Source organism: Oncorhynchus gorbuscha, linkage group LG02 (assembly GCF_021184085.1).
Source record: "Oncorhynchus gorbuscha isolate QuinsamMale2020 ecotype Even-year linkage group LG02, OgorEven_v1.0, whole genome shotgun sequence".
Lineage (NCBI taxonomy): Eukaryota > Metazoa > Chordata > Actinopteri > Salmoniformes > Salmonidae > Oncorhynchus > Oncorhynchus gorbuscha.
Window position 1 is genome coordinate 79,283,875 of NC_060174.1, and position 21,406 is coordinate 79,305,280.

Genomic DNA, 21,406 nt, shown 5'->3' on the forward strand with positions numbered 1-21,406 from the left:
ATCTCCTTATTGTTAATAAGTCATTTCATCATTATTAGGCTTGGTATAGTAGTCCTGTATTACCACCTTTGAGCTGTAGGCCAATGAACACATCCTGTTTAGTCTTAATACCGTAAATTACTTTCAATACTTTTATAGGCTACTGTTTTAATCAATCATTCATTCGTTCATGTCATCACACAAGAAACGAGTAATTTGTGATTTTAAATGCAATCACACATTTTAGTTTAATAAAAATAACAAAGCGAGTCTTTAATAATTAGCTTAAACAATAAATCGTTACATTTCAGATATTGCGTTCACCAATGATTGCGACTGTTTGTCTTTGCTGTAATAAAGGCTTACCAAAAAAACTTTACAACAGACTCTCTGGTACACACATACTTTATTTAGGGCTGTTTGCATTGTTACAAAACGGTCAGAATAATTATTTTGTCATCTATACTGCACCTATTTGGCACCCATAATACGCACGCAGCGCTTGCTCATCTTCTTTTTCTTGATCTCCAGTATTTTCCACAACAAGCCTCATTTATTCCACACATCTGTTTTTTCCTTTACCTCCCGAGCAACCGGTAAATATTCCCCCATTTTGAGTTTATTTGTCACAACATTAAGCAGGATTAGGAGGCCGCCTCTGGCAGCAGATAGACGAGGGTGGCATTTTGTGAGCTAAACTGACCAAGACGCACCTCCAACAACAACACATAAAACCTAACACAAATCTGCCCAAAAACAATGACAATTTCTCTCAACCGGTGGAATATGGGCTTTGTAGGTGAGCGCTGATGCCGCCCTTTAATAAGCAGTGCCCACTATGTCAAAGGCAGGGGTGCAAAATATTTTGCTTGTCTATTCCCAGAGCACCTTTCCAGGGTGCTGTTGGAGACGCATCAACGTTCAGTCAAAAGAAAAATAAATCCAACATAAATCATGTAGCAGATATAGGATATATTAGAAAGAGTATGTGGCCTTTTCTGTAGCCTACAGACTGTTGTAGTCACCAGATAGGCTGTAATTAGTTTCACGTTCCGTTCTGTTGTTTTTGTATTTAGTATTCAGTTATTTCATGTACCGCGATTTATTTCATTAAAGTCATGAGTAACCTACACGCTGCATTTCAGTCCGACTCTCTTCTTTCAACAGACGAACGCCTTTACAGAAACACCCACCTCTCACGGACCGAGCAGCGTGTAAACTGGCAACAACGTAGACAGCTGGAGCAGAAAAAGGAGGACGAATTATTCGGAGAATGGACATGGGAAGACGTGTTGAATGGTAAAGGTTGTTACACTTGGGAGGAGATATTGGCCGGAAGAGATCACCTCCCATGGGAACAGGTGGAGGCACTAAGGAGAGCAGAGGCAGCCGGAGATAGGAGCCGACGATACGAGGGAACACGGTTGGCAAGGAAACCTGAAAAGCAGCCCAAAAAAATTATTGGGGGGGGCTAGAAGGGAGAATAGTTATGCCAGGTAGGAGACCTGCGCAAACTCCCTGTGCTCACCGTTGGGCTAGAGAGACCGGGCAGGCACCGTGTTATGCTATGGAGCACACAGTGTTTTCAGTGCGGGAGCATAGCCCGGTGCGGCACATACCAGCCCTTCCTATTGGCCGGGCTAGAGTGGGCATCGAGCCAGGTAAGCTTGGGCAGGCTCGGTGCTCAAGAGCTCCAGTGCGCCTGCACGGTCCGGTCTATCCAGAGCCACCTCTACACACCAGTCCTCCGGTAGCAGCTCCCCGCACCAGGCTTCCTGTGCGTGTCCTCGATCCAGTACCACCAGTTCCAGCACCACGCACCAGGCCTCCAGTGCGCCTCGCCTGTTCAGCGCAGCCAGAGCCTTTCTCCTCTCCTGCGCTGCCGGAGTCTCCCGTCTGCCCAGCGCCGCCAGTGCTCCCAGTCTGCCCAGCGCCGCCAGTGCTCCCCGTCTGCCCAGCGCCACCAGTGCTCCCCATCTGCCCAGCGCCGCCAGTGCTCCCAGTCTGCCCAGCGCCGCCAGTGCTCCCAGTCTGCCCAGCGCCGCCAGTGCTCCCAGTCTGTCCAGCGCCGCCAGTGCTCCCAGTCTGCCCAGCGCCGCCAGTGCTCCCAGTCTGCCCAGCGCCGCCAGTGCACCCAGCGCCACCAGTGCCGCCAGTCAGCCCAGCGCCGCCAGACAACCAGTCTCTTCCAGATCTGCCAGACAACCAGTCTCTTCCAGATCTGCCAGACAACCAGTCTCTTCCAGATCTGCCAGACAACCAGTCTCTTCCAGATCTGCCCGACAACCTGAATCTTCCAGTTCCGCCAGCCAGCCAGGATTTATCGGAGCCTACTACCCGCCTGAGCTTCATCTCAGTACTGGGCTTCCTCTCAGTACTGGGCTTCCTCTCAGTACTGGGCTTCCTCTCAGTACTGAGCTTCCCCTCAGTACTGGGCTTCCCCTCAATACTGGGCTTCCCCTCAGTCCTGGGCTTCCCCTCAGTCCCGGGCTGCTTCTGTCCCGAGCTGCCCCTCTGTCCCGAGCTGCCCCTCTGTCCCGAGCTGCCCCTCTGTCACGAGCTGCTCCTCAGTTATGTGGGGATCTGGGTGAGGACTATTAGGCCATGGTCGGCGGAGAGGGTGGATTATCCCAGGACGCGAAGGGGAGGAACTAGGACATTTATGGAGTGGGGTCCACGTCCCGAGCCAGAACCGCCACCATGGACAGACGCCCACCCGGAGCCTCCCTATGCTCTTGAGGTGCGTCCGGGATTCCGCACCTTAGGGGGGGGGGGGTTCTGTCACGTCTTGGTCATTGTATTTTGTGTTTTTGTTATATGTTTGGGTAGGCCAGGGTGTGACATGGGTTTATATGTTGTGTTTCGTATTGGGGTTTGCATTATTTGGGATCGCGGCGGATTAGGGGTGTGGTATAGGCTTGGCTGCCTGAGGCGATTCTCAATTAGAGTCAGGTGCTTATCGTTGTCTCTGATTGGGAACTGTATTTAGGCAGCCTGAGTTCGCTTTGTATTTCGTGGGTGTTTGTTCCTGTCTCTGTGTTGTAGTCACCAGATAGGCTGTAATTAGTTTCACGTTCCGTTCTGTTGTTTTTGTATTTAGTATTCAGTTATTTCATGTACCGCGATTTATTTCATTAAAGTCATGAGTAACCTACACGCTGCATTTCGGTCCGACTCTCTTCTTTCAACAGACGAACGCCGTTACACCACGCTGTTGCATAAGGTGTAGTTTTATAATTTTTTAAAAGCTGATTTTACTGCTTGCATGAGTAGGCAGTCATTGTAAATAAGAATGTGTTCTTAATAGACTTGCCTAGTTAAAATAAAAATGAATAAATGAGTTACTTGAAGTGAAATAGTTCTATGGATCTACGTAGTACTATGCGCCTCCCATAGTCTGTTCTGGCCTAGTGGACTGTGAAGAGAGCTCTGGTGGCATGTCTTGTGGTATGCATGGGTGTCTGATCTGTATGCTAGTAGTTTAAAACAGATCCCAAGGTGCATTGAAGTAGGGATGAAGTCTCTCCTCTACTTATAGCCAGGAGAGATTGACATGCATATTATTCATGTTATTTCTCTGTGTACATTTATGGCCCAGCCCTATTCTAGGCCATTTGCAATTTTCCTTAGTCCCGTTGCGACAAAACTAGGGCCTGTAGGAGCTGCCTTAAGAAAGCAGAATAATGCTTTATTATGGACAGATCTCTCCCCATCATAGCTACTGTTGCTTCAATGTGTTTTGACCATAACCTCAAAGTGCTCAATTTCCAAATTATTCATTACAAGATTTGGTTGAGTTTTAGAGTTTAGTGAATGATTTGTCCCAAGTACAATTAATTTAGTTTTAGGAAAATGTAGGACTAGCTTATTCCTTGCCACACACTCTGAAACTAACTGCAGCTCTTGTTAAGTGTTGCAGTGATTTCACTTGCTGTGGTAGCTGACGTGTATAGTGTGGAATCATCAGCAGACACACAGGCTTTACTCAGAGCCAGTGGCAGGCCATTAGTAAAGATTCAAAAAGTAAGGGTCCTAAACAGCTGCCAGGGGAATGCCTGACTACTTGGATTGTGTTGGATGCTTCCTTTAAAGAACACCCTCATGGTTCTGTTAGACAGGTAAGTCTTTATCCACAATATTGCAAGGGATGTTAAACCATAGCACATAGTCTTCTGCTGGAAAAGGTATGATCGATAATGTCAAAAGCTGCAATGAAGTCTAACAAAACAGCTCCCACAATTGTTTTATAATCAATTCCTCTCAGCCAATCAGTTGTTTGTGTAAGTGCCATACATGTTGAATGCCCTTCAATATAAGTGTGATGAAAATCTGTTAATTTGTTTACTGTGAAATAGCATTGTATCTGGTCAATCCCCCCAAAATCTAAAAGTTTACTAAGGGTTAGTAACAGGAGGTCAGCTGTTTGTGCCAGTAAAGGGTGATTTGCTATTCTTGGGTAGCAGAATGACTATTGCTTCCCTTCAGGTCTGAGGGCACACATATTCCTGTAGGCTTAGATTGAAGAGATGGCAAATAGGAGTGGCAATTTCGTCCGCTATTATTCTCAGTAATTTTCCATTTAAGTTATCAGACCCAGGTGGCTTGTCATTTTTGATTGAAGAAATATTAGTCTCCTCTTTCACACTCACTTTACAGAATTCAAAAATATAAACGCTTGTATTTCATAATTCGGTCAGTTATGAATAGATGTGTCGCCTCAAGACTTGTTATTGGCATGTCATGCCTAAATTTGCTAATCTTGCCAATGAAAAATATATTAAAGTAGATGGCAATACAAGTGGGTTTTGTGATGAATGAGCCATCTGATGCAATGAATGATGGAGCAGAGTTCGCCTTTGTGACTAAAATGTCATTTAAGGTGCTCAAAATCTTTTTACTATCATTATTTATAGAATGTCTTTGTTTCATAGTATAGTTTATTTATTATTCAGTTTAAATCACATAATTTCTCAATTTAGAATGTATTTGCTAATCGGCTGTGAATTCCTCATCAATCCACATGGATTTAACAGTTTTTACAGTCATTTTCTTAAAATGCGTGAATACTTATTAGTAACTGGAATAAGCAATTTCATAAATACGACTTGTTGCTCCTCATTTTACAGTCGTGACCAAATGTTTTGAGAATGACAAATATTAATTTTCAAAGTCTGCTGCTTCAGTGTCTTTAGATATTTTTGTCAGATGTTATTATGGAATACTGAACTATAATTACAAGCATTTCATAATGAAGTTGATGCAAAGAGTCAATGTTTTGCAGGTTGACCCTTCTTTTTCAAGACCTCTGCAATCCTCCCTGGTATGTTGTCAATTAACTTCTGGGCCACATCCTGATTGCAGGCCATTCTTGCATAATCAATGCTTGGAGTTTGTCAGAATTTGTGGGGTTTTGTTTGTCCACCCACCTCCTGAGGATTGACCACAAGTTCTCAATGGGATTAATGAGGGGATTCATCAGAGAAAATATTGCTTCACCCCGGCAAACTCTGTACTGGTGGTGCCCCAATCCCGATGCTGAATCAACTTTAGGAGACGGTCCTGGCACTTGCTGGACTTTCTTGGGCGTCCTGAAGCCTTCTTCACAGCAATGTGAAATGCAAATGTAATTGAACCGCTCTCCTTGAAGTTCTTGATGATCCGATAAATGGGTGATTTAGGTGCAATCTTACTGGAACAATATCCTTGCCTGTGAAGCCCTTTCTGTGCAAAGCAATGATGACAGCACATATTTCCTTGCAGGTAACCATGGCTGACAGAGGAAGATCATTGATTCCAAGCACCACCCTCCTTTTAAAGCTTCCAGTCTGTTATTTGAACACAATCAGCATGACAGAGTGATCTCCAACCTTGTCCTTTTCACCACTCACAGCTGTGTTAACGAGAGAATCATTGACATGATGTCAGCTGATCCTTTTGTGGCAGGGCTGAAATTCAGTGGAAATGTTTTTGGGGGATTCAGTCCATTTGCATGGCAAAGAGGGTCTTTGCAATTATTTGCAATTCATCTGATCACTCTTCATAACATTCTGGAGTACATGCAAATTGCCATTATACAAACCGAGGCAGCAGATTTTGTGAAAATGTATATTTGTGTCATTCTCAAAACTTTTGACCTCGACTGTACACCACAGAAGAGCAACTATTATTTACATCATCAACATAGAAATCACTACAAAACATATTGTATGACCTTTAATTTTCCAAGATATGGCTACTATATTATGATAACTACATCCGATGGATTTGGATACTGCTTTAGAGCAGATTTCTTCAGAATCTGTAAAGATGTGATTAATACATGTGGATGATTTAATTCCTGTGCTGTTTGTAAATACCCTGGTAGGTTGACTGATATCCTGAACCAGGTTGCAGGCACTGGTTACAGTTTGGAGCTTGATGAAAGCCAGTCAATACTTAGGTCACGCAGAAAAGATACCCCTCTATTGATATCTATTGATATCACATACATAATCAAGCATTTCACACATAATATCCAGATATGGACTGTTAGCACTTGGCGGCCTATAGCAGCGTCCCACAAGAATGGCCTTAAGTTGAGGCAGGTGAACCTGTAGCCATATTACTTCAACAGCATTTGAAATGAGATTCTCTCTAAGCAGATATGTGACTGAATATAAACGGCACCACAACCACCGTTGGGATTCCTACCTCTTCTCAAGAAGTTGAAACCATGCATTGCTAACACTGTATCAAAGGTATTATCTAAGTCAGTTTCAGAGATGGTCAATATATGAATGTTATCTGCACTAGCACGTTATCAATTTCATGAACCTTGCATCTTAAGCTAAATATGTTAATGTAGGCTATTTTTTGCACATTTTTGGGATTCTTGATTGTATTTATTGCTTTACTGGGAGGCTTATCAGCAGTAGACATGACTGTGATATTTCTGTTTGAGCTGTACAGAGTGAGCTGCACTGAGGGGCCTTCCTACTAGGGCAAACTTCCTCAGTGTTAACAGTATAACTTAGGTTCATAGATGGATGATTACTGCACACAATAGCCGTAGGACTGACAGAGGCATTTCAGGGGAGTTAGAGGGACATACAGTGCATTCGGAAAATATTCAGACCACTTGACTTTTTCCACATTTTGTTACGTTACAGCCTTATTAAAAAATGTATTCAATTGTCAATCTACACACAATACCCCACAATGACGAAGCAAAAACAGGTTTTTAGAAATTTTATCAAAGTTATTAAAAAATTAAGCTGAAATATAACATTTACATAAGTATTCAGACCCTTTACTCAGTAATTTGTTGAAGCACTGTTGGCAGCAATTATAGCCTCAAGTCTTCTTGGGTTTGATGCTACAAGCTTGGCACACCTATATTTGGGGAGTTTCTCACATTCTTCTCTGCAAATCCTTTCAAGCAATGTCAGGTTGGATGGGAAGCGTCGCTGCACAGCTATTTTTAGGTCTCTCCAGAGATGTTCGATCGGGTTCAAGTCCAGGCTCTAGCTGGGCCACTCAAGGACATTGAGACTTATAATAATAATATATGCCATTTAGCAGACGCTTTTCTCCAGTCATGTGTGCATACATTCTACATATGGGTGGTCCTGGGAATTGAACCCACTACCCTGGCGTTACAAGCGCCATGCTCTACCAACTGAGCTACAGAAGGCCCTATATGTTACTGTAGGCAGTGGTCTGTGTTTCTCACCGGTTGTCCGTTGCATATGAACATGCTGAACCAAGTGCGTACTTTCCCATTGGTGCCCAGCAGCAGGCCACTGATGTAGGATACCAGAGGGCTGACCGTATTGTCGGCCACGTCAGGCTTATAGTCCAGGGTCAGGGCCACACCCAGACCTGGCAGGTGACACTCCTCCACCTGGGGACAGGGGACACACATAGAATGACAGTGAGGTTTTCTATAGATTCACGGCGGTTCTCTTCAGGGCAGCAAACAGAGCTGGCATTGGCACAACTTAAAGGGGCAATAAGCAATTGCTACATCCATTTTTTTATATGTACCCATTGATTCTTGAAGAATATAACTTCTAAATGCCTCATGGGCCTAGTTGAACTTTCGTACCCCATAAGGAACCCAAAATATAAGCTTGTTTTACTCAATTTATCCAGCCCCATCCCTCAGCTTTTTACCGAAACAGACAAGGGGAAATGCTTTGTCATTGGTTTTACTGCTGATTGCCGCTTTTAAAAAGGTTGAATAAAAGACGAGCTGTACTGTGCTGGCCTGGTTACATATCCAACCTAGCTGGAACCGTGCTGAAAGAACAAACGGTTCAGATCAGCACGATAGTGTGAAAATGATGTAAGACAGACTCACCACCATGGCTCTGATGTTGAGAGCCTGGGAGGGGTTTATTTGACACAGCTTCCTCAGTGCTTCTGTCCTGCACCTCCCACCCATGCTCTCCTCATCCTGACATTCCCCATTCTGCAATAGGCCACTGCACACACAGTAGAGATATTGGTTCCAACATTATGTAGAGAAGGGTTCTTTTCTGAGGATATGGAAAGCTTTATGGAATCCCAAAGCACATTTTTTTTTCAGAGTTTTGAAATAATGGGATTTGATCGGATTATTCAATTAATCCATTGTTTTATTTAGCAGAGTTGGCACTTATTGGTACTTGAACGTTGGAATAATAACAAAGGACATCAAGCATGAAGACATTGTTCCATGTTTTTATAGACCACAGTGCTCCACTTATTGACCTTCTCTCAAGGATCTGCACTATTACTCCCACCAGAGCATTTTATTGTCTATTTGTGATGCTTTCCATGTCTGTAGCAGTGCATTATGTCATAGCTGACGGACTGCTTACAGAAATACAATGAACCATGGTATCATTACTCATTTATTTGCCTGTAATAAGATCTAATAGCTCTCAAAAGCTACTGCACTTTAACAAAGCTTCTCTTTTTGGCCTGTTCTTCACTGCAGTTGTCAGTTTAAAAAGCTAAATGTTTATGGTCAACTGAGATGGTGACTGAAAGGATATTAGCTTCCATCTCCGCTACTTACAGAGAATTGCATATGCCATAAAATACTCAGAGCAACTGAGTTAGTTACCGCTTCATGTTATAGGCTAGGCTATGCAATGCCTCGAGACAGGGTCCATTTCCCGACCGTTTCACCAACTTAAAGTGATTCATTTAAATGCGATACAATAAAAGAGGCCAATTCCAATAACAAGCCATGAGGATTCACTAATGTTCAGCACTATGTAATGTAACGCTGCCTACCGACTGACTTCTTCATCCCTTCTCGCCTCGCTAACGCAAATAAGCTATTGACTCAGACCTGAGCTCTGGGGGATAAGGAGGCACTAGAGAGACAACTAGAAGCGCTAGATCTCCATTTCCTCCTTCATAATGTGTATTTTAAAGCAGAGAACACACACACAGGCCCTATAGCGAGACAATCATATGCATCATCAATATTATAAGGAGAATACATTAACATTAGACTAGTCCTACCTCCTGGGGTTGAAACATTGTCAAACTACGAGTGGAAATACCTAATTGGGTGAGAGAAAAAAACAGGAAATAGCCAGCCAACGTGAATAATTCTCTGCCTAGAATTACAATGAGATCTATTAGATTAAGTATACTCCCTCTAGGATGATTTTGCCAAGCATATGTCAGGCTCCGGGCTCAATAAAACCAAATAGCCATTAATACTAATGGATTAGTTGACTAATGAAAGCTAAACAGTTTGTGCACCATACTATAAGAGCCCAAACATAAAACATAAAACATGAGACACCACACCATCCATGAAGCAGCCTGTGTAGAGGCAGACCGTGTAGTAAACTTGTCTACATCTTACAAATCATTATCCAAGAAATGTTGCATTTCTCTCCAAACAAATACAAAACAGCATGTTCAGATAAGACAACTGAAAACCTGGTCAGATGTTACATTCCTACATTATATAGAGCAGGGGTGATCAAACTTTTTTAGCTTGAGAGCTACTTTCAAATGATTAAACATGTCACAAACTACTCCATTTCCCCCTAGCTTTCAAATAGGCACTCTTTGTATTTTCCGAAATTGTAATTCCCATTTAATTGCGCATTTTCGAGAGGAATGTTCTCATCAAGAGACGTTTTTGCTGCTGCATGTATCATGACAGAGTCTACAAAACAAAAGCCCATCCGATTGATATTAATACAGCCTTGATATAATTCTGCCAGGTAAGCCTACTTTGCAGTTTACATTTAATTGAGAAGGTTTTTGGGAAAATCTACTCAGAAGACAGTTATCATTATCGCTAACTGGCTACACAAAGTGAATGATTGACAAATGCGCACCCCAGACAAACGGGGCATTATTGCTGGAAATTAATTTGCATATATTGTGTTATGTTTGGCTTTTTAAGCCAATTGTGGCTAACCAGGGGTGGGATAATGTCAATTTGGATTTGATTGGATAGTAGCCGGGATTTTGAGGTGTCTGATACTTCATGACAGTTTGTGATGGAACAATTGAAGAACATATGCACTTCCAGAATTGTTTGGCGAGCTACTCATAGGTGGCTGTGAGCTACTGGTAAATCGCGATCAACTTGTTGGAGATATAGAGAGATGCGACTTTAGGAACCATACCTCATTGGAATCAGCCACCTGGAAGACAAAACATGAAATATAAACCGAGCAAGAAAAACTGGGTGTACACTAACGACAGGCCAAATCAACCACTTGAATGTTACATGTAGATCCAATCAAATCTGATTAGTCACATGTGCCGAATACAACAGGTTACAATGAAATGCTTACTTACAAGCCCCTAACCAACAGAGCAGTTTAAAAAAAATATGGATTGGAATAAGAGATAAAAGTAACAAGTAATTAAAGAATAGCAGTAAAAAATAAAATAACAATATAAACAGGGGGGTGCTGGTACAGAGTCAATGTATGGGGGTACTGGTTAGTTGAGGTAGTATGTACATGTAAGTAGAGTTCATTAAAGTGACTATGCATAGATGACAACAGAGAGTAGCAGTGGTGTGGAGAGGGAGGGGGGCAATGCGAATAGTCTGGGTAGCCATTTGACTAGATGTTCAGGAGTCTTATGGCTTGGGGGGGTAGAAGCTGTTTAGAAGCCTCTTGGACCTAGACTTGGCGCGCCGGTACCACTTGCCGTGCGGTAGCAGAGAAAACAGTCTATGACTAGAGTGGCTTGAGTCTTGGACAATTTTTAGTGCCTTCCTCTTGACACCGCCTGGTATAGAGGTCATAGATGGCAGGAAGCTTGGCCCCATTGATGTAGTACACACTACCCTCTGTAGTGCCTTGCGGTCGGAGGCCGAGCAGTTGCCATACCAGGCAGTGATGCAACCAGTTAGGATGCTCTCGATGGTGCAGCTGTAGAACCCAGGGGAAGCAGTGAGGGGAGCGACCTGAACCTTAAGTCACTGTTCTAGCAGGCTACCACCCACTCTACCTTGCACCTTAGAGAGACTGCTGCCCTGTGTACATAGAGTCATTGAACACTGGTCAATTGTATAATATACACTGTATTGTAGTCATGGCTCATCCTATATAACTACTGCTGTACACACTTCTTCTATTCATATACTGTCCATGCTGACTTACACACCATTATTCCGGTCTCTGACATTGCTCATTCTGATATTTCTTAATTTCTTAATTTAAATGTTTTCTGGATTGTGTGTGTATTCTGTTGTTTTGTATTGCTAGCTTTTCACTGCACCTGCAATAACATTTACAAATCTGTGCATGCAACTAATAAACTTTGATTTGACATTACCTTGTTCATGATGATCAGTAGTTCACTGAGCACCAGTCTGAGTCTCCTGAGAGGGTCACTGTGTTCAAAAAATAATAATTATAATTATGTCATTCTGCCCCTGAACAAGGCAGTTAACCCACTGTTCCTAGGCCATCATTGAAAATAAGAATTTGTTCTTAACTGACTTGCCTGGTTAAATAAAGGTTAAATAAAAAATAAAATAAACTCCAGGGTGAGGCCATTCTGCAGCTGAGACACCAGGATGGTCTCTCTATTATAGCCACCAGCCTTGTGCCTATCAGAGAACACCCCTACATCAGAACTGTCAGCCTCTCTACCATTCTCACATGATAAACAAACGTTTACTCTGCTAAACAAATAGAGACAAAAACTATTTATTTAGTTTTGATTCTCCAAGTATATTCACACAGAAAAATATTTTTACTCCAGTCTAAAAGGTTATGTAACCTAGGTTAGTTTTATGTGAGTTGAGTGTCCTTGAGTGTTATAATATACGAGTTTACTAGTGTCTTTCAGATGTTAGCAGGTCATTCAAAAGGTTTAACCTGAGTTGCTGCTCCTTCCTGGCATCCTACTCCAAAGCATGGAAGTCAATAGACAGGAGGGCCATGATGGAGTTGACAGCCTCCACCCCAGATAGCAGGCGCAAGATGAGCTTCTCGTCCTGGGCCCAGGCCTGGCTCTGCTGGGAAACATAGAGCCATCCGAACCAGGCAGGGTAGCAGCAGCCTCCACTCTGGGTCACTCAGTGCAGTCAGACACACCACATCCACCTTCTGCATGGCCTCAAAGGCATACAGGCCAACAAACTGCAGCCCTGCACTCTCTGACATCTCTGCTGTTTGTCTGAGGTTTCTTACATACAGCAACCCGCCTCCGCTACTGCAAGAGCAAGAACTGATCCCAAACCCAACTGCAGTCCAGCAATGTTATTTTAGGTGTAGCCTATGTGAAGCAGCTCACTTGCCAGCCATGATTCCAGCAATATTGCGCCCTTTAGGCAATATCAAATGTGTAACATATCTCAATAAATTGGTGAAATTACCAGAGATTCTCACATAGTATAATGGGCTATCTGTATTACTGTGCTATATCCGCCAATATACTAGATGTATTGTAGTTTGAAGAGACTTTCTCTTGAACTATTGTTTTATAGCCTAGTTATTGGGAGTGGGACGAATTTCAGACAGGGAAATACGGGTAATCAATATATTTTTTAGGCAATGTAGTAAACTACAGCCTAATCATATTTAGGAAGTACATTTACTTGGAAAGATAAGTGCCCCGTGCTTCTCCCCCCATGTATAGGCTATATAGTCTACTCTATTTAATTGAGACCACACACGCACCTGATCTCGAGGGTATGGCTGCTGAACTTAAAGCAGCAAAAATGATGACAGCGACCCTTGCTACGTTTTGAATATAGGATATAGCCTAACTTTTAGGAGGCCCACTTGCAGACAGAGAGTACTGAGTAATCGATACTTATTGGAAATTAAAAGGCGCAACGCTCGCTCACCATAGTAGCGCGCGTTGTGCCTTCTTAATAAATACACTGCTCAAAAATATAAAGGGAACACTAAAATAACACATCCTAGATCTGAATTAATTAAAAATTCTTATTAAATATTTTTTTATTTACATAGTATGTGCTGACAACAAAATCACACAAAAATGATCAATGGAAATCAAATTTATCAACCCATGGAGGTCTGAAATTGGAGTCACACTCAAAATTAAAGTGGAAAACCACACTACAGGCTGATCCAACTTTGATGTAATGTCCTTAAAACAAGTCAAAATGAGGCTCAGTAGTGTGTGTGGCCTCCACGTGCCTGTATGACCTCCCTACAACACCTGGGCATGCTCCTGATGAGGTGGCGGATGGTCTCCTGAGGGATCTCCTCCCAGACCTGGACTAAAGCATCTGCCAACTCCTGGACAGCCTGTGGTGCAACGTGGCATTGGTGGATGGAGCGAGACATGATGTCCCAGATGTGCTCAATTGGATTCAGGTCTGGGGAACGGGCGGGACAGTCCCTTGCATCAATGCCTTCCTCTTGCAGGAACTGCTGACACACTCCAGCCACATGAGGTCTAGCATTGTCTTGCATTAGGAGGAACCCAGGGCCAAACGCACCAGCATATGGTCTCACAAGGAGTCTGAGGATCTCATCTCGGTACCTAATGGCAGTCAGGCTACCTCTGGCGAGCACATGGAGGGCTGTGCGGCCCCCCAAAGAAATGCCACCCCACACCATGACTGACCCACTGCCAAACCGGTCATGCTGGAGGATGTTGCAGGCAGCAGAACATTCTCCACGGCATCTCCAGACTGTCACGTCTGTCACATGTTCTCAGTGTGAACCTGCATTCATCTGTGAAGAGCACAGGGCGCCAGTGGCGAATTTGCCAATCTTGGTGTTCTCTGGCAAATGCCAAACGTCCTGCACAGTGTTGGGCTGTAAGCACAACCCCCACATGTGGACGTCGGGCCCTCATACCACCCTCATGGAGTCTGTTTCTGACCGTTTGAGCAGACACATGCACATTTGTGGCCTGCTGGAGGTTATTTTGCAGGGCTCTGGCAGTGCCCCTCCTGCTCCTCCTTGCACAAAGGCGGAGGTATCGGTCCTGCTGCTGGGTTGTTGCCCTCCTACACGTCTCCTGATGTACTTGCCTGTCTCCTGGTAGCGCCTCCGTGCTCTGGACACTACGCTGATAGACACAGCAAACCTTCTTGCCACAGCTCGCATTGATATACCATCCTAGATGAGCTGCACTACCTGAGCCACTTGTGTGGGTTGTAGACTCCGTCTCATGCAACCACTAGAGTGAAAGCACCGCCAGCATTCAAAAGTGACCAAAACATCAGCCAGGAAGCATAGGAACTGAAAAGTGGTCTGTGGTCACCACCTACAGAACCACTCCTTTATTGGGGGTGTCTTGCTAATTGCCTATAATTTCCACCTGCTGTCTATTCCATTTGGACAACAGCATGTGAAATTTATTGTCAATCAGTGTTGCTTCCTAAGTGGACAGTTTGATTTCACAGAAGTGTGACTGACTTGGAGTTACATTGTGTTGTTTAAGTGTTCCCTTTATGTTTTTGAGCAGTTTATATTTTTTTAACCCTTTTGAGTGGTATCCAACTGGTAGTTAGAAGTCTTGTCTTGTCTCATTGCTCATTGCTGCAATGTCCTCCGAAACACAACCCAACCAAGCTGCTTCTTGACACAATGCCCACTTAACCCAGAAGCACCAATGTGTCAGAGGAAACACTGTACACCTGTCAGCATGCACTGGGCACAGCCCACCACAGCAGCCGCTAGAGCATGATGGGACAAGGACATCCCTGCCGGCCAATCCCTAACCCAGACGACGCTGGGCCAATTGTGCACTGCCCCATGGGTCTCTCAGTCTCGATCAGCTGTGACAGAGCCTGGACTTGAACCCAGAATCTCTAGAGGCACAGCTAGCACTGCAATGCAGTGCCTTAGACCACTGTGCCACTCGGGAGGCTGACTGACTTTCTTGATGTCTATAGTATTCTCTCTGGTATGCAATCTGGTTTCCACTCAGGTTATGGATGTGTCACTGCAACCTTAAATGTCCTCAATGATGTCACCATTGCCCTTGATTCTAAGAAATGTTGTGCTGCTATTTTTATTGACTTGGCCAAAGCTTTTGATATGGTAGACAATTCCATGTTTGTGGGCCGGCTAAGGAGTATTGGTGTTTCTGATGGGTTTATGGCCTGGTTTGCTAACTACCTCTCTCAAAGAATGCAGTGTATTTAGTCAGAAAATCTGCTGTCTCTAAAGTACATGTACTGCCCTAAAGTACATGTATGTTTTGCCAAAATTATATAATTACTCCTGTCTAAACAAGGATTGTTTCAATTGTTGTGTGGATTGTTTCAATTTGGGTTGTGGGCCTGGCAATATGTCTAGCTGATTGAGCGGCTGTGATGTTCTCATTTATTTAGCTGCAATAGATCACAGTGTCCATGTAGCAGAGGCTAGTTGAATTTAAACTTTTAGATTTTTATAACTTTACCTCAGATTTTTATGATTAACCACATGACAATGATTTTGAGAAACAAAAACGTTATTATTGTAATGAAACTGTTCCACGAAAATGTGTTTATATTAATATTCATAAGGAAGATCAGGCTCTGGATGGGTTCTTCGTAGTAATAATGACAGATTGGTCACAGACCCGTTCTTGTGCCAGGTCTGGAATTTATTGCGGCCAGCAGGTCAAGTGAACAAATCACTCAGAAAATCGAATCATGACTCTCGAGTTAGTTAAAAGAGTCATTCAAAAAGAACGAATCGTTATTTGGTAGGGGCCAAAAGGAGTGGTTTGGGATTCTCATGCTACGTTCAAAACAACTGGGAACTTAGAAAAATACGAGGTCAAATCACGATGTCAGTGATCTTCAGGTCGGAAAGTTGGAGCTCTAGAAAGAGGCTAGTGAACTCACTGAAGTCTGAGATTTTCGAGTTCCCTGTTGTTTTGAACAACAGTAATGTTGACTGCTTGAACTTTACAAAATCCATGTCATCAAAGGTCCTGATGTTGCTTTGCACCAACGGCATGCAGCCATCACCTGTATTGTGGGAGGAACTATTTGTCAACCAAACACTCGATTTGGACTATGAACAAAACAGAAAGGTAATGTAGCACAAAAAAATATATATATATACAGTATTTATATATGAATGAATAGAGGTCTATTTACACACAAAAGCAGACCATAATAGTACATCTTGATGATATGTCTTGCAAGTATATGCATGAATACACCATGCGTTGTCAAATTTGGATTTTACTGAAAGTACAGTTTTATTCTGAACAGGTGAAGATACAAGATATGATGTTCCTCTGCACAAATAAACACTGCATATCCAATGGGCACCCATCCATTTGGCCAAAGTTATTCATTTACACCACACAGAAGTCAAATGTTGTTGGTCCAAATTAGAGGTCGACCGATTAATCGGAATGGCCATTAATTAGGGCCGATTTCAAGTTTTCATAACAGTCGGAAATCGGTATTTTTGGGCACTGATTATTATTATTTTTTTTACACCTTTATTTAATCTTTATTTAACGAGGCAAGTCAGTTAAGAACACATTCTTATGTTCAATGACGGCCTAGGAATGGTGGGTTAACTGCCTCGTTCAGGGGCAGAAAGACAGATTTTCACATTGTCAGCTCGGGGGACCCAATCTTGCAAACTTACAGTTAACTAGTCCCAACGCAATAAAGACCTGCCTCTCTCGTTGCACTCCACAAGGAGGCTGCCTGTTACGCAAATGCAGTAAGCCAAGGTAAGTTGCTAGCTAGCATTAAACTTATTTTATAAAAAACAATCAATCATACTCACTAGTTAACTACACATGGTTGATTATATTACTAGATCAACTCCCGAGATGAGGTCACGAGGTGAAATGGCTGGCTAGTTAGCGCGCTAATAGCATTTCAAACATCACTCGCTCTGAGCCTTGGGGTGGTTGTTTCCCTTGCTCTGTATGGGTAACGCTGCTTCGAGGGTGGCTGTTGTCGTTGTGGTGCTGGTTCGAGCCCAGGGAGGAGCGAGGAGAGGGACGGAAGCTATACTGTTACACTGCCAATACTAAAGTGCCTATAAGAACATCCAATAGTCAAAGGTTAATTAAATACAAATGAAATAGTCCTATAATAACTACAACCTAAAACTTCTTACCTGGGAATATTGAAGACTCATGTTAAAAGGAACCACCAGCTTTCATATGTTCTCATGTTCTGAGCAAGGAACTGAAATGTTAGCTTTCTTACATAGCACATATTGCACTTTTACGTTCTTCTCCAACACTTTGTTTTTGCATTATTTAAACCAAATTGAACTTGTTTCATTATTTACTTGAGGCTAAATTTTACATTTACATTTACGTCATTTAGCAGACGCTCTTATCCAGAGCGACTTACAAATTGGTGCATTCACCTTATGACATCCAGTGGAACAGTCACTTTACAATAGTGCATCTAAATCTTAAAGGGGGGGGGTGAGAGGGATTACTTATCCTATCCTAGGTATTCCTAGGATAGGATTGATTTCATTGATGTATTAAATCAAGTTAAAATAAGTGTTCATTCAGTATGGTTGTAATTGTCATTATTACAAATAAAAAATTTAAATCGGCCGATTAATCTGTATCGGCCTTTTGGGTCATACAATAATCGGTTTCGGCGTTGAAAAATCAATTGGTCGACCTCTAGTCCAAATGCATCTGTTATCACTCAGAAATGGTGCCAAAAAGCAAAACCTCAAGAGCAAATTGGGATTTTTATGGATAAGAAGAGGTATAGAGGGATGTGCTGAATCTGAAAGGAACCATTCTTGCTCTATTCTTTTTTCTTTCTCCATCAAGATCTGTCACCAGACAGGGGTCAAACGTGAGGTCAGCTACATCCAAGAGAAGCCAATAGTTTTCTTCCACTCCACTATTGGCGTCTTTGTCAAATAGTTGCACATCACAATCACTCACCCAATAAGCAAGAACCACAACACACAAGCACATGTAAAATTGAGTTGACACACTTTATTCCTAGAACAGAAGCCGCACCACCCATCGCTGGCATGGCATTCATATATAATTATCTATATATATATATATATTGCCGTTTGGTTTGTGTGTCTAAATGTGTGGTATAAAATACTATATACGACAATGTACCTCTTTATTTGAACACAGTGAACTTCATTGCTGTACAAGTCCTCTGCTGCTACAGCTTAGCTGTAAATCCTCCACGCACAAAGGCATGGACATAATTCTCCAATCTACTTCTTCTGTACATCGTGACAATACAAATATTCTGTCCCCAATACAAAATATAATACTCTAAAAGCAACCTACTGCAACTTTATTTCATTTTTCTGGGTGTTTGTTTGTTTTTTAATTAAGATTATTACATATATCTTAGACAAGTTGCTTAAAAAGCAGAAAGGTGATATAAACATTCTATATTTTATATATATATATAAATAAATAAAAGAGTTTTAGAAATAAGACAAATGATACAATTAAAACCTATAATAAATAAGATAGATGCAGGCATTTCATTTGGATAACATTTCATCCAAAGGAAAAAAGTGAATATTTCGGGTCTTAAAACCAAGGATCCATTCTCGAGTTGTTGTTCACTGAAATGTCCCTTTTCTTCCAATATTTTACAGACGTTTTCCAAAAGGACTATCTGACTATGGATCTTTCTTTTCTCTTGTTCCTGTTATTAGCATAACCCGTTCCAGAAATCTCCCTCTTTTTCTTCCTCCTCCTCTTCCTTCTTCATCTTCTTGTGTGTGTGTCACAGTGGCAGGAGCAGACTGAGCCGTTTCTATGACCCGTTTCTATTGCCCGTTGTTATGGCTGAGGGCTTTCTTCAATCCGGAAGCCCTCTGATCTCCTATTCAGATCTAGATCCACACAACGCATAGTGAAGACCAACACTGCAGTCCAGCATCAGCCTGTCAGGTTGGAACTTCCTTAGGTGTGTCCCCTCCTCTTCTCCTACTCCCCCTCAGGCTATTTGTTACAACATGTTCATGATGAAGTTGTACATCTGGTTGAGCACCACAAAGTGGATGGGCAGACAGGAGCGCCGGTCCTGCGTTGCGGGGTCACACGTCAGCCAAGAGAGGGCATTGTACTGCTCCAGCACAAATCTGAAGGGGGGAGGAGAGAGAAGAGTGGGAGGAAGAGGAGAGAGGAGGCGGAGGAGAGAGGGAGGACGAGAGATAAAACACATGTTATTCACAATGAACACCTCTCAAAGAGAGCAAAAACCTTGAGATAATGTGGAATACTTCACTCTCTCTTTCATAAGTACATTAGATACACAGACAGGCTAGGACATTTTTTATATCTTCAATGGCTGAGCTGTGGATGAGATTCACCATGAGACTACAGAGTGCATGTGTGACCACAGAGTGTAGTATGTGTGGCTGCAGGTTGTGTGTGTGTGTGTGTGTGTGGCTGCAGATTGTGTGTGACTGCAGAGTGTGTGTGGGTGTGTGTTTACCTGAGTACGTCCGAGGTCTGATTGGAGTCAAGGGGATGGGAGTGTTTGCTGTGCAGCAGTTCATCTGATTGCACTGAAGACACGTGGAGGTGCAGAGAGGCCTGAGCATCGACAATACAACACACACAGGGAGTCAGTGACAGGCCTAGTTAAGCCATTCACACAGTAATATCAGAGCAAATGTCAGTCAATCGCTGATATTCTGAGCAAGTGAATATTAATACAGGTCTGAAGAAAAGGATGTTTCAATTAACTCTGAGTGTTTGATATGCCAACTGCAGGCTTTAGTCTGTCAACTCCTATCAGTAGAAAACAATCCTTTAAAAAAGGACCATTAATAAGTACTAGCTAGCATAAAATCAGAATACATATAATAACGCAGGAGTGAGGGCTGGCAAAGGTTGTCTGACAGGTATACCTTGAGGAAAAGAGGACACTGGTTCTGAGCTTGAGGGCAGGCTGACCAGAACCAGTCAGGCAGTGCACCGGCTTTGGCTGTGGACACAAAGTAGCCCAGGGCCAGGGGCTGCTGCAGGATGTTAGGAGCTTCATCATGGGATTCCATCCGATCCGTACTCTGGCCCTGGAAGGGAGGAGGAGTTAGTCTCTGGCTTGTTATAATGTACAACAGGGCTATACAACTGGTGGCCCACAGGCTAGATCCGGACCGTTTATTCATTTACACTGGCCCTTTGAAAAATCCTGAACATTAATCAAATCTGGAAAACAATCCCTGCCAAAATCTGATGTTCAGTGCCAAAATGACAATAACTATGGTGGCTGTCTAGTGTGGTTCCTATCGTTTTTTGCGCGTATATGGCATGTTGATAATATTTTCTTCATATGAATTTGGCTCGAGCATTTGAACAGTTTAAACTAAATTATTATGACTACTTTCCTGAAAGCTACGACTCTAAGGAACTCATAAGTGACTTCTGCTTCCCTCTCTGATACCCACAAGTACTCCTTAGAAGAGAGTGTGACAAAAACACACCGAATGACTGTGTCACGCGCTGACCTGTTTCACCTGTCCTCATTATTGTCTCCACCCCCTCCAGGTGTCACTTGTTTTCCCCAGTGTCTTAATCCCTGTGTTTCCTGTCTCTCTGTGCCAGTTCGTCTTGTATGTTTCTAAGTCAACCAGTGGTTTTCCCATTCTCCTGACTTTTGCATTCTTATTTTTCTAGTCCTCCCAGTTTTGACCCTTGCCTGTTTCTGGAATTTGTACCCGCCTGCCTGACCATTCTGCCTGCCTTGACAATGAGCCTGTCTGCCACTCTGTACCTCCTGGACTCTGATCTGGGTTTGACCTTTTTGCCTGTCCACAACCATTCTCTTGCCTACCCCTTTGGATTAATAAACATTGAAAGACTCCAACCATCTGCCTCCTGTATCTGCATTTTGGTCTCACCTTGTGCCTTAATAGACTGAGGGGAATGAATTCCAAATATACTTATTTTAGACTGGAATTTGGCATTACCTGATATGACATATACTACAATCTTGTGGACACACATTCAAATGAGTGGATGTGTCTATTTCAGCCACCCCCATTGCTGA

The 21,406-nt window shown here is 42.9% G+C and overlaps 1 protein-coding gene and 1 pseudogene across 2 annotated transcripts in view; both read right to left on the reverse strand.

Annotated features, from left to right (window-relative positions):
• The window catches only part of LOC123990701, a 52,574-nt pseudogene extending 39,966 nt beyond the window's left edge, over positions 1-12,608 (reverse strand).
• Positions 12,609-18,346: 5,738 nt separating this feature from the next.
• LOC124010547 (mediator of RNA polymerase II transcription subunit 13-like) overlaps positions 18,347-21,406 on the reverse strand; it is a 159,635-nt gene continuing 156,575 nt past the window's right edge. For both annotated transcript variants that reach the window (XM_046323117.1, XM_046323107.1), the window contains exons 28-30: positions 20,265-20,429; positions 19,847-19,947; positions 18,347-19,490 (exon numbers count right to left, since the gene is read on the reverse strand). In XM_046323117.1, coding sequence (XP_046179073.1) covers positions 19,358-19,490; positions 19,847-19,947; positions 20,265-20,429 — 399 coding nt within the window. In that variant the 3' untranslated portion in view covers positions 18,347-19,357. The remainder of the gene's footprint in view (positions 19,491-19,846; positions 19,948-20,264; positions 20,430-21,406) is intronic.